The sequence below is a fragment of the Haliotis rubra genome, unplaced genomic scaffold (assembly GCF_003918875.1).
Source record: "Haliotis rubra isolate DU_JTF1 unplaced genomic scaffold, ASM391887v1 Scf51, whole genome shotgun sequence".
NCBI lineage: Eukaryota > Metazoa > Mollusca > Gastropoda > Lepetellida > Haliotidae > Haliotis > Haliotis rubra.
Window position 1 is genome coordinate 1610890 of NW_025767202.1, and position 17854 is coordinate 1628743.

At 40.5% G+C, this 17854-nt stretch overlaps 1 protein-coding gene across 1 annotated transcript in view; it reads right to left on the bottom strand.

Moving 5' to 3' along the window:
- The window catches only part of LOC124292158 (serine/threonine-protein kinase PRP4 homolog), a 34134-nt gene that overhangs the window by 12622 nt on the left and 3658 nt on the right, over positions 1–17854 (bottom strand). The window contains 8 exon segments of the mRNA XM_046729206.1: positions 9927–10080; positions 10870–11007; positions 11410–11456; positions 11458–11558; positions 12525–12609; positions 13496–13575; positions 14824–15076; positions 17760–17844. Of these exon segments, the coding sequence (XP_046585162.1) occupies positions 9927–10080; positions 10870–11007; positions 11410–11456; positions 11458–11558; positions 12525–12609; positions 13496–13575; positions 14824–15076; positions 17760–17844 (943 nt within the window).

Here is a 17854-nt window from a genome sequence, read left to right on the forward strand (position 1 = left end):
CATGTGGGACAGAATAAGTATGTGTCAGACAGAGCGTCCTAAAAAAATCATCATTGTCAGGGATTGGTGAACCGGAAGCTCGCTAGGCGTTCTTCCTCATCCTCTTGGGTCTTTTTATGTAAAACAGGCCAAACGTTTCTGTACATAGCTTGAAGTCACAGTCTTTGGTTCTCCTTGCACTAGCCTTCCACTACACAGTAATATCATCATCATCATCATCATCATCATCATCATCATCATCATCATCATCCTCCTCCAAGTGATCACAGGAGGAACAGCGCTCTTCCTGATTACAAACACCACTACTATCGATGCAGGAGGAACGAAGGGTCAAAAGATGAAAAGTTCTTCTGCATCCTTACTTTTCTTTTCAGCCAGGACGAATCATCTTACACAGGCCGATAATACTTGCAAGCTTCTTAGGTATTAAAGTTGCATTCAAGCCCAAAATATTGTAAGAGAAAAAGAATTCTCTATGACAGGATGTCTTATGTGACAAGATTAGAAAGGGAATGATGTACGGTTGAGAGTCATGTGATTGACGCAAGACGCAAACATTTTGAGCTTACAATGACTGCCTGGAAGTACGATAGACAGAGCTGGTGTGTGTGCAGGCGAGGTGTTACAAGAAGCTGAAGACTTTGTTTCCAGGTTGTTTCCACTCCAGATTCACAAGAAGAAGAGAAAGTGTATAATGTGAAATAGGATAAGTAACATAGACTTAAGCAGTCTCAGCACTTAGGTTGCTTTGTTCATCAGCACCCTGGGCAAAGGTCAAACACCACCCATATTTATGACTATCAAAATTCAACTAAGTGGGTGAGTGGGAGGGTGGCCGGGCGGTCGAGCAAGTGAGTGAGTGTACTTTCAAACCAACACAATAGCACTAGCTGCCATTTCTTCATTCATGTAGTTTTGTTTGTTTGTTCATTTGTTCGTGTGCTGTTCATGCCATATTTAGGATGACAATCTGTAAAATGTAATTTTTGGAGTAAAATTGATATTTTATACTTATCCTGACTCATGCTCTTTTTGCTTGTCTTCTTCTTCTTGCGAACATAGTGGAACACTTGTATCTCCCTAATTGAAGCTCCCTTCAATTTAAAATCACTAATTAGTATTCACCACGAGTTACCTCCTTTCCACAAGCTCGGGAACGAGGGCGCCACCTCTACCCATGTGCCTCACTCTCTCCTCATATACTGAGCCCAACATTTGAATTTACAGGGAAATCCAAAGTGTTATTTGGGGAGGATGGGAGGGCTGACCTCATGAGTCAGGATAAGTATAAAATATCAATTTTACTCCAAAATTACATATTTTTCCTTATCCTGACTCATGCTCTTGCTTGTAGCATCCTCACGGAGCGGAGGTGGGAATATCTAATACTTTGGATTTTTAATAATTAGTGATTTGAACTGTGATGATTGTAATAACCCTATGGGAACTTCATAAAGGCACTGAATTGATGAATTCCTGCTGCTAACTTATCAGCTGCCATATAAAAGGTTATTACCATGTACTTATTATGATAAAGTATATATAACATTAATACAATGCTTAAGACTAATAGACTTAAGCTTGTTAATATGCTAGTATAAACTCCTTAGAGTTTGTTAGCTAAAATACTTTAAGATATAACATAGTACTAAGCTTAAGATATGATTAAACTTAAGCTAATTATATAATAGCAAACTCTTTAGAGTTTGTTAGTTAATATACTTATATGATATAGATATAATGCTGAGCTTAAGATATGAATAAGCTTTAGCTACATATATAATAGCAAAAACTCTGTAGAGTTTGTTAGCTAATATATTTTTATAATATGAGTATAGTACTGTGCTTAAGCTATAATTAACTTAAGCTACATATATAATAGCCAAACTCTGTAGAGTTTGTTAGCTAATATATTTTTATAATATGAGTATAGTACTGTGCTTAAGCTATAATTAACTTAAGCTACATATATAATAGCCAAACTCTGTAGAGTTTGTTAGCTAATATATATTTATAATATTAGTATAGTACTGAGCTTAAGATATAATTAACTTAAGCTACATATATATAGCAAAACTCTGTAGGGTTTTGTTAGCTAATATATTTTTACAATATGAGTATAGTAGTGTGCTTAAGATATAATTAACTTAAGCTACATATATAATAGCAAAACTCCGTAGAGTTTGTTAGCTAATATATTTTACAATATGAGTATAGTAGTGTGCTTAAGATATAATGAACTTAAGCAACATATATAATAGCAGAACTCCGTAGAGTTTGTTAGCTAATATATTTTACAATATGAGTATAGTATTGTGCTTAAGATATTATTAACTTAAGCTACATATATAATAGCCAAAAAACTCTGTAGAGTTTATTAGCTAATATGTTTATAGTGTAACCATAGTACTAAGCTTATAGTACTGAGCTTAAGTTATGATGAAACTTAAGCTATATATATATAATAACAAAACTCCGTCGAGTTTTGTTAGCTAATACCTTTATAATGTAACCATACTGCTTAAGATATGATGAAAACTTAAGCTAATTGTATAATAGCGAAAACAACCCTTTAGAGTTTGTTAGCTATGATATAAACCTAGTATTGAGCTTATGAAGGAAAACTTAAGCTACATATATAATAGCAAGAACTCCGTAGAGTTTGTTAGCTAATACATGTTATAATGTAACTATAAAGCTTAAAATATGATGAAACTTAAGCGAAATATATAATAGCAAAACCCTCTTTTAGAGTTTTGATAGCTAATATACCTATATGATATAAACATAGTACTGCGCTTAAGATATGAATAAGCTTAAGTTACATATATAATAGCTAAAACTCTGTAGAGTTTGTTAGCTAATACATGTTATAATATAACCATATTGCTTAGAAATATGATGATACTTAAGCCAAATAGCAAAAAACTCTTTAGAGTTTGTTAGCTAATCTACTTATATGATATAAACATAGTACTAAGCTTAAAGAACCACTAAACTTTGTTTTTTGTTACTCTTTTAACCATTACATATGAAAGATTTGTGGTTAGTCTTATGCGGAACACCAAATTTATTCTTTAAAAACTTGTGGTTAATTAATACCGAGCGATTAAAAGTGGCCAAAAAGTCGCCTGCTTCCCTCTCGCCCGCCAACGAAACCACAGACAGGTTACGTAACTCTGTCGCCAGAGCACTGCAGTGACGTCATATGAGGAACGATTTTCAGTTAGTTGTATAGAAAATGTGTAGCACGCTCATCATTTTGATGATTTCTCGACATCAACGGCGACATGCCCGAATCGTTGCTTTGTCGTCAATTGCTCTAGAGGGTCGGGCGATGGTGTCCCCATGCACAGATTTCCACAGGACCCGCAGTTAGGTGCTAAATGGGTTATGTTTGTGAGTGCTTGGCGGCGTTGTGGAAGCCTGAAGCGATATCTTACTTGTGTTCAGATCGCTTCACGGAAGTTAAAGAATCAAAACTACTTACTAGTTGTAGTAAAATATGCATATGATTGATGACCATAAAGATTTTCTATGACACAACTTGTAACATAACGATTTCTTCCTCGGAAGTGAGGTTGTGGTCAGTAACAATAATATTGTAAGTAGTATTATATTGACACCCACCTGCTGCCACGAGAGAAATTGTTATGATATACGCTATGTCATGCAAAATCCTATTGGCCATCAATAAAATACATATTTTACTACCAGTAAAAATAGTTGTGATTTTAACTTTCGGTGAAAACAAACCTAAATACCATTTATCCTCAGACTGGCGGATGTTCACGACAGAGCGCCATTTTAAAAAAAAAAAAATCTGTTAGAATTAATGAGATTATAGTTTGTTTTCATCAAGTTAGAAAATCAAGACTACTTTCTACTTTCGTTGTTAAATATGTATTGGAATCATAACCAAACGGATTTTGCATGACACAACTTATAACATAACGATTTCTTCCACGGGCGAGGTGGGGTCGAAGTCACAATACTATGCGATAAATTTCTTGCTACATTCACATGGTTAATGTCCACTCACCAGTATGTAGATACTAGTCAATGTGCGTCTTTATATTTGGTCTTATAATCCTAATTAGTTTATTATCACACTTGTATGCATTTTGAAACTAAATAAAAAGCAGACGATCTGCTGATACTTATAGTGAATTTATAACAGAACTGTAGTATCTAGACATTTTATAGTTTGCCAATGTGAATCATAATTAAGCACACACACCCTAGTGCATATTGTCTGTCTCATTACACTTCACGGGCGAAAACAATGATTCTGTTGAATGCTCACGACAAATGAATAAAAACAAAATGCAAATATTAAAATTAAAACAGATTAAAGTTATAGGAGCGATATCAGGCCATTACCTTGTTCGAGGAATGTATCCATCAATATCCACAAAACTGTTCCAAATGATGTGTCTTTTAACAGTTTAATATCTGAAAAAGTGATAAATCTTTTCAGGTATTGGTGTATAGTCTCATTGGTCACCCAAGATAGCACACCTGGCAACTAATTGCATAATGTCCGCCTTTCTTTAAAAACAGTAATTTAGTTAGCCAATAATGGGCAATCAATCAATGTATTGGCGGTTAATCCTTTGAAAGAAGGACGTTGTTTTTACGCAGACACCGACACGACAGGGTGTAATCAGTATACATTAGTAAATCTACATACATAAACACTACCTTTTGACAATTCCGCTGTGTAAGATAAAAGTAATTAATCAATCAGCGTGTTATCGGTTAATCCTTTGATCGATGTTTATAATGTTGAATATTTACTCCAGACATAAGAAATGCCAAATGGGAACCTTTGTCGGGTAATCTAAGTGTGTTACCACTAATTATACCTGTTATAAATTCATTAACTGACCATCAAGTGAATGATGACAAATAACATGTGTAGGTTTGTACCACCTAACACGGGTTACAAAGAGGGAGTATTAATTGCTGTATTGCATGTGAAAACTTATGGGCCGACACTGTTTTGAGAAAACAAACAGATTTTTACATGACATGATTAAATATCGAGGTAAAACAACACAGAAATGGGATCAATTTGGATCAGTCATTATACAAATAGGGCCTAACGACACCAATCGATTTTGACAGAATCGTCTATGACAACAAGTTGTAACTCGGAAACTAGGCAAAGCAGGAGACAAAATTAAATGACAGTAGATTGTGAGAACATATAGCTTTCATTTTCCACAACAATTGTCACGATTTCAGGTTTATACAAGCCTGTAAACACGATAATTTACCCCCTAAAATGTAGATGAATTCTGCATCGGCTCTCAAAGCTATTCCTCATATGACGTCACAGAAGTAGCTCTGATTGGTTGAAATTTCGTTCGCGGGTGAGAATTGTGCACTGTTGTCAAAAAGGTCAATTTAAGTCAATTAAAGGTCGAAATGAGTAGTTTTAATGACGGGGTTTCATTTATAACGATGCCAGTTAGTGATTTATGTATTTGTACCCCCTAGGGTTTATGTGACCTTTAAGATATGAATAAGCTTAAGCTACCTATATAATAGCAAAACTCCTTAGAGTTTGTTAGCCAATATATTTTAATAATATGAGTATAGTACTATGCTTAAGGTATAATTAGCTTAAGTTACCTATATAATAGTAAAACTCCGTAGAGTTTGTTAGCTTAATTAACTTAAGCTATGTATAAAATAGCCAAAAACTCTGTAGAGTTTGTTAGCTGATGCATTTATCATGTAACCATAATATTACTCTTAAGATATGAATAACTTAAGGTAAATATATATAATAACAAACTCTGTAGAGTTGTTAACTTATATATTGTATGATGTAATAATCATAGTACTGTGATGATAAAAGGAACTTAAGTAAATTATATATAGCATGAAGCTATTTAGTATTGTTATAAGATAAGTAAAATCTGTTAGATTGACTTATCTTCTCCGAGGAACTGTCAGCTGTTGTCGCGAGGACCATGGGATCAATTGGTGTATACCTGAGGCGTCCTCGGTGGTGATATCTCTCAGATAATGGTTTGCAACCACCATATCGGATCTCCAGAAATAAACCCTCCAATATTTCAATCACATTTGTGTGGAACAATTGTAGAAGTTAAGCTATAATATCATGAGTATTAAGCTCATGGAGGGTCGGAATAGGTCCATCCGCATATGCACGCAGTAGTATGACAGTTCTGATCCAAATGGAGATATAGTACATGAGACTTCTCTCTGCGTAAGTTGATGATAGAGGAAATAATCTGTTGCATTTTTTACTCCTGTTTGGTTTGGTGGAGATAAATTTACAGTGCTCTTGCTGGCCATCTTGATAGAATCATCGTATCATGGGGTCCAAGTATGTCATCCAGGCGTGTTCATAAACCTCACTTGTGAGGTGTTGGAGCACTATATTCATATCCCCAGGTTGGGCGAAATTTCCGTTTATTCTCCAAACAGAAGTTTAGTAGGTTTACTAACCATCTAGTTGTGTTAGTTAAACTTGATGAAATTCAGCTGTAGTCTGAAACGCTGTGGATTTAGATCCACTTGTATCTTTCGTCTAGGTAATTAAGCTCATAAGTCCTTGGACGATGTAGGTGCACAACCAGGTGTGTCTGTCCTCGTTGAACTTTATGTAAAATCGCCTGACTGCCGATCCCTCGTCTTAACTTGACAGGGGAGGTCTCTATCTTGAAGAAAGGCAGTCTAATCATGAATGTTCAGGTTAACTGGACTGTAATGAGGCTTGCTCGTTCACTGATATATAGTTGTCACTTGTGACGTAAGTCTTGAACTGTGAATAGAGATCGACCTCTGTGTAGGTCGTTGTCCCTCGCGGTCCAATCAGAACAAGGCATTTTGATTCTGTATAATACCCGCTGTGATGTCACCGGTGTAGCGGAAAAACCCACCTTGAATAAATTCTTGTCGTCGTTGATATTAGCATAAACGTCGGTCTTCACCGTAGCTTCCGGTTATCCGAGTGGCGTGTTTCGAGGGTTAATGGTAACAGCGAAACCTCCGACGCACGAAATATCTCGCTCTGTAATTTTATGCTGGGTAGGTTATTTTCCTGGTTGTCGTGAAAGTAATTTCAGTTTTGAATATAATTCCGACTTCCTTATATATAAGGGTATAAACAACTTGCAAGTTGTGAGCTTGTAGACTGTATACATGAATGTATCGTCATAATTGTAGAATTAACGTTGAACTTGTTGTACATATTTCTTCTCAGAAACTTTGACGATTAAGAGTTATACTGCTGTAACAAGGCTGCTGTTCAATTTCGATATTGAATTGTCTGCAGATATGCGTAATGGTCACATGTAGATAATCGTATCGTCGTCGATTGGGATTGTATATTAGCAATTTATACGGAATAGTTGATTTCTGTGAAGATCTATGAAATGTCGTTGACTAATAATACAGCGGCGTTCTGTGTTGTAAATAGCCTGAGCAATTATCTTCGTAGGCTTATAGGCGGCATCTGGCATACAGTTGATAATCAACTTATGCGGCGTCTTGAACGGACTGACGAGTAGCTATATATGACGAGTGGCTAGTATATGGAAACCTTGGAGGAGACTTCCTCGGTGAACGCCGGAGACTTCGCGAAGTTCTCGAAGTATCCTTCTAGATCTTCTGGGTGAAGTAGACTTGGAGCCACTTAGCCTTAGCGACCATCGCGAAGGTGTCGAAATCAAAGCCCGATTAGTATATATATATATATATATATAAATATATATATGAGCGCTTGTTTCGTGAACAGCCTCTGTGTTTAACAGGATGTGGGATCGGTGGCGCTTGCCTAAAATATGGCGCATGGATCATCTTATCATATTCAGAAGTCGTGTTCACGAAGTCTGGTGATAAGTGTCTAATTGATCGTTCTAGATCTATTTAGGCCAGCGAACATACGCCTCGTCATGGATTCAACAGAACCAATATCACGATTGTAGTTCTTATACTTGATATCGATGATCAACTTGTCTATGGGTTGATCTTCGGAGACTTGTGAGAGGAACGTTGATAGTTTGCGAAGCTCTTGTATAGTCCCTCGATGTCCTTCTAGATGATGATGATCTGGATTCAGGTGTCGCCGGCGCATGCCTTCGCGAAGCTTCCTCTGCGTCCGGTCGAGGGGCGACGATATGACCTTCGCCAGAAGGCTTCCGTGATGTCTGATGGTCGAGTCCACATCTAGGGATGAAACCGCATAAGGTGATGATCTATCCTGCCTTCGCGAAGTCCTTCGCGAAGGCTGTACATCTAGGTTCTTTCGCCTTCGCGAAGGCTGTACATCTAGGTCCTTTCGCCTTCGCGAAGGCCTTCCAGCGAAGCTGTACATCTAGGTCCTTCGTCAAGGTGGTCCGTGACTTCCTTCGCGAAGGTGACATCGTCCTGGCTGCTACGTTGACGGGGGTGCCTCTGGGGTGCTGTCTCACGTTGGAGCCTTCGCTGGCTTCGGACCCTGCTACCGCGAGATATTGGTCCTCCATGATGTTCATAATTTGTCGCATCATGTCTTCTGGGATGGTCTGCGGCGAGGTCGTCCGGTGCTTTATCTGCGGTGTTAATGGAGGGTCCACCGGAAAATCGTCCGACATCAGTGTAGAGGCATCAGGCTGCATGGTGATCTCTGCTGATGTCATGCGTTGTAGCTGTCCCCGGTCGTTTCTTGTGAAATGCGTCGGGGATGATGATCAGCTGATCATCGTAGAGGTCCAGGTCATCGGCTGGAACAATCTCGGTTGAAAAGTCCTAGTAGACTTCGTTGATTTTCCCTCAGAGGTCGGCGCTGCCCTGGGTGTCGCGACGCCTCTGCGTTGAGTGTTGGTAATGATGGGACCCTCAGGGCGATCATCGCATATCTCGTTGGTACATCAGGCTGCATGCTGATCTGTGCCGACATCGGTCAATCTTTGATGTACATCGGTATGATGACCGGCTGATCATCATACAGGCCCAAACTTCGATGGGAACGGGTCTCGGTTGTTGAGATGTAGTAGAAAAACCCTCTAGTCTTCTGCTGCGGCGATGGGATGTCTGGGGAAGCAGAATGCTTCTTGGAGATGGCGGACTACGTCCCCACACCTCTCCACCACTCTAGCGGAACACCACACGGGAGGAGTCGGCCAACAGCAGTAGACTGGCGAGGGGTTCCGTGTATCAGTCATACTAGACTCTGCATCGCGACCTATCTGCTGTGCGTGCCAAACGCAAAGTAAATATTAATAAAGAGGTAGAATTGGATAAATTAGTACCGCAACTGCAATGTGAATATAATAAACATGGCGCCGTACATCATATTAAAGGTGGATCAGCAGCAGCATAAAAAACGTAATCTGCAATAGTACAGAATTTTCATCAACGTAATCCACTGAAACAAACACGGCGTCCCGTGAATAAACTGTAGAAAAACGACTAAATATCAATATATAATCGTTGAAGGATACTAGCTAAACCTCTATAGATGTCTATACGAGGTAACTAACTAAATATAATCAAAGGATATAGTGTGTCGGGAGACACAGGCGCTCTCACGTCCAGCTCACTGGGCGAAGAAGGAGAGAGTGGGGCACATGGGTAGAGGTGGCGCCCTCGTTCACGCGCTTGTGGAAAGGAGGTAACTCGTGGTGAATACTAATTAGTGATTTTAAATTGAAGGGAGCTTCAATTAGGGAGATACAAGTGTTCCACTATGTTCGCAAGAAGAAGAAGACAAGCAAAAAGAGCATGAGTCAGGATAAGGAAAAATTAACAGATTCTGGTCCACATACTCCAAGCAGGTCTGGCCACCTGATCCTGTTAGTCGTCACAACTTGCATGGGCTGCTGAAGATAAATTTTACCCTTGATCTTCATGGATCTGACCATCATGCCTGTAGCATATGTTTTCAGATAAAGGAATATACTTACCAAGATATTGTCTGGTTTTATATCAGCATGGAGAATGCTGCATCTCTTCAGTAGCTTGAGGGCCAGGAAGAGTTGTTGGCTGTAGGAGCGGACCGCCTTGATGTGCAGGCCGATGTCCTTGCCATACTTCTTGAGGACTTCACGCAGGTTCATACTGAAACACAATGTCAACAGTCATCAGCTTCTACAGCTGTCAACCCCTACTGCATCACAACCTTACCACTTTCAACAGTGTGTCAGTTATATCACAGGAGTTATATCACAGTGTGTCAGTTATATCACAGTGTCAGTTATATCACAGTGTGTCAGTTATATCACAGTGTGTCAGTTATATCACAGTATGTCAGTAATATCACAGTGTGTCAGTTATATCACAGTGTGTCAGTTATATCACAGTGTCAGTTATATCACAGTGTCAGTTATATCACAGTGTGTCAGTTATATCACAATATGTCAGTTATATCACAGTGTGTCAGTTATATCACAGTGTGTCAGTTATATCACAGTGTGTCAGCTTCACATGGGAGGGAAGCAGGACTTCGTCATTTCCCATGATTGGGAAACACATGAACCTGAACACATAATTGGGTGGACCAATATTAGAATTCACAGTCATGCTCAAGGGAGGTAACTCTGTACTGTGAACTGATGTAGCTCAGACGATTGATATTAAGATTCACGGTCAAAGGTTTGAGGCATGCCCAAGGGAGGTAACTGCGTACAGTGAACTGCTGTACCTCAAATGACTGATATTAGAATTCACTGTCAAAGGTTTGAGGCCTGCCCAAGGGAGGTAACTGTGTACAGTGAACTGCTGTACTGGGTCACCCATGCTCCACTACTTCCAAAAACATACAAGCATGTTTGGAATACATGACCACAAAGCAGTGGTTTCTAACTTTCCCTGGTGTTTATCTGGGATTATATGTAATATCCAACTGACCTGAGAGATTCAAATACAAGACAAAGATGGTTCTTGTGGAAGAAGTGTCGATACAGTCGGAGGCAATGGAATTTGTCGTCAGGATCAGCATCATTCAACTTCCTGAGGAACTCAAGCTCTTTCAAACCAGTCTTGTGCCTGAAACAGGAACCATTACAATAACTCTAAAACAACATACCAACAACGTTTACCTGTCCATCCAAAACATCAGACAATCAGGAGTTTGCAACTGATATCCTGTGATAAAAAACACACACTATTCCAACCAACCTCCTGTATCTATAATCGCCACCATATAGCTGGAATATTGCTGGGTATGGCGTTAAACAACAACCAAATCCTGTATATAGTCCATTACACCAGCATTGTACCCACTGCAACATCAAACATTACCCTGGATGAAGTTGTCAAATCGTGTAAAGGAAGATACATAGGTATCGCAATACCTGAACTATTACTGCAATAGACTGCAGTACTAAAGTCAGTTCTCATCACTAGGAAGCCCGGACTGTATCAGTAAAGGGCATGGGGTCTACTTACATCATCTCATTGTTTCGGATGATCTTGATGGCCACATCCTGGCTCCCCCCGGGCAGCATCACGGCCCCTCACCACATTACTGAACACACCCTGGCCAGTGTAGCCGTACACGTTGTACCGCTTGTCCAGCGTCTCGCTGATACGAACACCTACAAACATACACAAAAAGAGGCTGTCATCAGGACAAATACACTCACGTTGCCTCACGCAAGAGTTCATTGCAAATGGCAATTAACCTTGAAATATTGTTTCCAATTTTTCAGTTTTCTTGTATCAATTTTGCTGGACACATTTAGTACTTTCAGTCCTGAGAGGAGATAGAGTGTCGGATTCTTGGATCACATAGATAACCATTTCAGACAATTTTTATTAAGAGTTGTGATGGAACAATGAATCAACTGTATCTGTTGATCACATGTTGTGCCCATTTACACTTCTCAGTGGGGTGCACAAAGTATGTCATCTTGCCGTCCAGATGTGTGACTTCCATCTGTGGGAGCCTCATGGGCCGTGTGGGTTACATTGCTTACTTGGTGTGCCCAACTCTGAGAATGTGAGATGGGACTTCACCAAAAAAGTACTACAATTTGTACTTCACTGAGATAGGCTAAGCTCTCCTTCCTCTCAAGGTCATGTGATAGGTTTTGATACGTCTGATTACGTGAGATCTAACTGCCAGGATTGTGATCACAGTGTTGTCAGGTTCAATTATTTTGTCCCTAACAGTAACACCTCTTGGAATTGGAAATCAACTCAACAACCTGTGTGCATTTACTACCGAGGGGAACCAGAGGTACTGGCATTTAATGACACAGAGTAAAAGAAATAACAATACTGTATTTCTGAGCATCAATCTAGCCCTACAGTATACATTACAAGGAGTCAACTCACGATAGTAGCCCTCTGCATCATCCCAGTTGTCCATCAGGTTGGGGTTGTCATGGACACCACCTATCTGACAACAATCCAGCCCTACAGTATACATTACAAGGAGTCAACTCACGATAGTAGCCCACCGCATCATCCCAGTTGTCCATCAGGTTGGGGTTGTCATGGACACCACCTATCTGACAACAATCTAGCCCTACAGTATACATTACAAGGAGTCAACTCACGATAGTAGCCCTCTGCATCATCCCAGTTGTCCATCAAGTTCGGGTTGTCATGGACACCACCTAACGGGCGCACAAATCCAGGACTCTGAAATTACAATCTCATGAATGTGAATGATGTCGAGGATCAATTAATGAAGCTTTTAGCAATATTCCTATTGACAGTATTGATCAGTGTGAAATTATCAAACACTTCTGTCAATAAAAAACGATACAACTTTCAGTATCTTCAAGAAGATTCCTTGAATGAAAGTATTGCCATATTCATTCAGAATCAATATCATCAAACATGGTTCCACTACAATCCTTCTCTGCATGAACATCTCAGCACACCTCCATAGCAGCTTGTGAACCTTTGGTCCACTCTGACCACCCAATCGAAATAAGGGCTGGACAGATTCTTGAACCAACTATATGTTAGCTTCTTAGAAACATTCAGTTTCCATACCTCAGTTCAGTAATTTCAGATTGACAACAAAAAGCCCCCACAAAATGAAAATATGCCCTTGATAGTGTTACTATTTGGTATAGACACTAATGCATTGAGAACCAGCAGTGGTAACAAAATATCCACATCAAAATAATGGCGTGACTAGCATTATTGTTTGTCAGAAGAAATTATTAACTTTTTTTAGACACAGAAATACAGCATGTTGGTCTGAATGTTTCATTATTAATGCCAGGAATATATAAACCTTGATGATGATAGGCCAATTGGAAAGTTGAATTGATGTGACTGTCTGTGGAGGTGACCAGATCTTCATGTGCCGAGAGATACTGTATCTCAACCAACCAACCCTTGCTTTATGTCTTAATGCTGAATGAAGGCAGGGTAACAACAAGTACCTTTTAACATCCTTACCATCTTTCAGCACTACAGTGCTTTCAGTAACTGTCAACATCTATGAAGTAATTGCAGGTCTTAAAGGTTTACATGTTTGATATTCAACAACTAGAGCATGTTTAACACTCACAGAATAGTTTTCACTGAACATGTCGTTATCTTCTGCAAACATGTCTGCTGTGCCATTGGATTTTTTCTTCTTTTCAGCATCTAGGAACGTAAAAACAGATTTAATTTGTTTCACAAGAGCTATGGGAACAAGAGAAAAGTGACATTTTAACATACCACACATGCTAGCATTGTCTAGGGTAGGGGTAGGAGTAGGGGGTAGGGTAGGGTACTCTGTGTAGGGGTAGGGTACGTTAGTGTTGTCGAGGGTTGGTAGGGGTAGGGTAGTGTTGTCTAGGGTTGGGGTAGGGGTAGGGTACTCTGTGTAGGGGTAGGGTACGTTAGTGTTGTCGAGGGTTTGTAGGGGTAGGGTAGGGTAGTGTTGTCTACGGTAGGGGTAGGGTAGGGTTGCCTAGGGTAGGGTACGTTAGTGTTGTCTAGGGTAGGGGTAGGGTAGGGTTGTCTAGGGTAGTGGTACGCTAGTGTTGTCTAGGGTAGGGGTAGGGGGTTGGGTTGTCTAGGGTAGGGGTAGGTTAGGGTTGCCCAGGGTAGGGAATGCCGGTAGGGTGGGTTGTCTAGGGTAGGGTAGTAGGGTAGGGTTGTCTAGGGTGCTAGGGTTGTCAGTAGGGTAGGGTAGGGTTGTCTAGGGTAGGGGCAGGGCAGGGTTAGTGTTGTCTAGGGTAGGGGTATGGTTGTCTAGGGTAGGGGTAGGGTAGGGTTGTCTAGGGTAGGGTAGGGTTGTCTGGGTAGGGGTAGGGTACATAAGTGTTGTCTAAGGTAGGGGTATGGTTGTCTAGGGTAGGGTAGGGTTGTCTGGGTAGGGGTAGGGTAGGGTAGTGTTGTCTAGGGTAGGGTAGGGTTGTCTGGGTAGGGGTAGGGTACGTTAGTGTTGTCTAGGGTGGGGGTAGAGTAGCGTTGTCTAGGGTAGCGTTGTCTAGGGTAGGGTAGGGTAGGGTAGGGTAGGGTAGGGTGCAATCATTACGTTTATAAGAGGAACTTTACATTGCTGGTCAACAATTTTGTTCAGTTAATATTACTGAGCATCCCTTGCTACTTATCCCTTGTTACAGCATACATATTTGTTCTGCGTTCTTTCTATACATTAGTGTGCACTGGACACCTATTTCTCCATCGCATAAAACTCTGCACACATACCCTCTTCAGTACGTTTCAGTCACCTTTTGTAAAATACACCTTTCTGAACATAAATATCATTCCAATTTAATAATATCATTGACAACTGACTGGTCTCACTTAAGGAAAGAAATGATCCAGAAAGTTAGGATCAATTAATTTTTAGATATATTAAACCTTTCAGACATGATGCCACAAGATGCCTCCTACACTCACTTGTGTCTGTAATGCTCTCTCGTAGCGCACTTCTCTTCTCATCCATTGACTTCTCAAAGTCCTGGGACTCTTCCTCCAAGTCTCTCAGCACCTTGTTGGCCATCTCATCGTCGTCGTCACTGTTGGTGTCCGATGAGGAGGAGTCATCACTACCATGACCATGCTGTCCCTCAGCTCTGTCCTCCTCTGGGGGAGGAGTAGGCTGGCTGGATTCTATATCTAACCCAGGGATGGCACCCTCAGCTCCCAGTCGCTGTGTGTATAGAAACATGAAAATTATATATCCATGCTTTTACCTGATATGTGGACAGTGCAAAGTGATGCGGTTCTTGTGAAACAGTGATACTTCACATCTCTACAGAAACCCACCTGTAGACACACAGTGGTGACAAGCCAATAACCATAACTGTAAGGACCAGTTAGACTCTGGGATTTGAATCCACTATGGTATACATGCATTATACCGGATACCTGCCTGCCATATTTAATTAGGTCACGTGATGCGAGCACGGAAAGGTGAAAAAACATGAAACTGAGATGAAAATAACTCTAACCCTAACCCCTAACTTAACTCTAACCCTAGCCCCTAACCTTGCTAGGTATCTGGTATAATGCATTCTTGCCTCCCCTATCATATCCTGAAAATGCCGAAGGAAGGAGCTATGCACAACCACTCTGATTCTTCACACCAACCATGACTCCTGTCCCTACTTTCAAGTCCACAGATGGAGACATCATAAGGATTCAAACAAACATTGCCCAAGTGGCAACACCTCTGATTCAATGATAGTTGATGAGCTACTGAGTAAACTAGAAAGTAACAGACGTCTCCACCATCCCCCAATTCAACTTTGAAACCTCAAACAATTCACTTGATTCCTTCAATTTCAAAATCTCTACTTTCAAAAAGACCAAGTCCAAATTTGTTGCCATTGAAACAGAAAAAAATAAAATTGAAAGAAACATACAAACCCCCAAAAGGCACATCTACATGATATCGAGAGACTGTACAGCAAATTTGGTGAAGATGGGTCGATGAGTTTCAGAATTATGCTGTGGAAACAAACTCTACCCTTCAAAAAGACAAAGTCCAAATTGTTGCCATGAAAACAGAAAAAAATGAAATTGGAAAAAAAACTCAAACCCCCAAAAGGCACATCTACATGATATGGAGGGGCACGATACCAAATTTGGTGAAGGTTGTTCAAGTAGTTTTGGAGTTATGTTCCGGAAACAATGGGAATGCCAACGCCAACGGAAACTGGGGGGGACATAATGACTGAGGTGAGGTGAAATTGGGTTTAACGTCGTACATGAGAATATTTCGCTCATATCACGATGTGCATGTGTGTGTATGTGTATGTGCAGCTGCTTGTACTAGCCCAGACTTAAGCTGGTTTTATAGTGCTAGCCCACTGAGATACCATGCCGCAGTGAAGCATGAATACCCCACTCAGACACATGATACTGACTCCGAGCCGACCAGTCCTTGTTGTACTCATTAATGCCGAGCACCAGGCAGGGACCAACAAGTACCATATTTAAACGTCTTTTGGTATGACGCGGTCGGGGATCGAACCCGCGACATTCCGCTCTCCGGGCGGACGCTCAACCACTACACCACGGAGGCGGTCACATAATGACTGAATGTAACAGTACTACACCTATTTCACAAAACACCGGGCCTATCTTAGTAATAGCGATAAGATTGCTTTGTGCACCTGGGCCCGGAAACAGAAGATGCAGTGGCTGATGGCATGAGCGGCAAAGTTCCTTGTCAAGGTAAGAAGATGCACACTCATCCGACACACCAAAGTTACACATCACAACCAATAGGGATTCAACATATGCTGAGAAACTACATCTTCAACACAGTTGAGGAGCCAGTGGTCCAAGGAGCCACAATGGGTGGTGCAGTGGCATTCCTTAGTTGTCCCAATAATTTGATGACAGTGGGTTCGAATCCCATATAAAACCTAGCAATTCAGCAACCTTCAAAAGCTCACAGGTTATATAAAAGCTTCATTTAGCATTCATTTGTATACCAGCTTTCCTCCCACGATAATCTAGTTTCGGGGAGATAAGTTTACACTGATCAAAGCGGCAAAAAACTCGCACGAACAATTAGGCCTTTTTAAGACTTGTATTTTGGTTTGAGGAGATCATTAAAGAGCTACTATCAATCAAAGATGTACATGGATGTATGTAGGTATTTTGTCTCAATTAACCAATCAAAGCCAGGATGAAAGTTTGTCTGTCTCACAGTCCCTGAACTGCACTGTTTTCATCACAAAGCAGTGTAACAGAGGAGTGTGTTCTCTTGTCACACCAGGGGCATCAGGGTAGCTTAGCGGTTAAAGTATTCGCTCATCATCCCAAAGACCCGGGTTCGATTACCCACATGGATACTATGTGTGAAGCCCATTTCTGGTGTGCCCCGCTGTGATATTGCTGGCATACTGCTAAAAGTGGCATAAAACTAAACTCACTCACTTTTGTCACATCAAACGCAATGGTGAGGACTATGAGCCATCTAATCACTTGCGGTGTTCCGATGATCGAAAATCATCAAAAATCAATCAAAAATCAATCGAAAGAAGGATTAAAATTGATTATCGATTGTAAAAAACATATTGTCGATTGATCGAATGAAGTAAACTAACCATTAAATTTGATGAATATTCACGAACAAACGTGCGCTCAACAGCATAAAGCTATGTGCATTGTAAAACTTTAACCACTTTTATTGTATAATTACAATTCCAGTGTCTTACTTGCATGCGTGCATTTCGTACACATTTAGATTATAATCGATAATCGTTCACCACAAATCCTCCAATAATCGATGGTGGATTTGGTTTCCGATTCCCAACACTACTAATCACATCGGACACCATCACCATCCGGCACATGGACAAGTGTTTGTGAACACCTACCATTACTAAAGCTCTCCTCATCTTCCTCCTCATTGCAATTTCAGCTTCTTCTTCGGACTCATCCTGGGGGATTTCCACATCCAGTCTACACAACA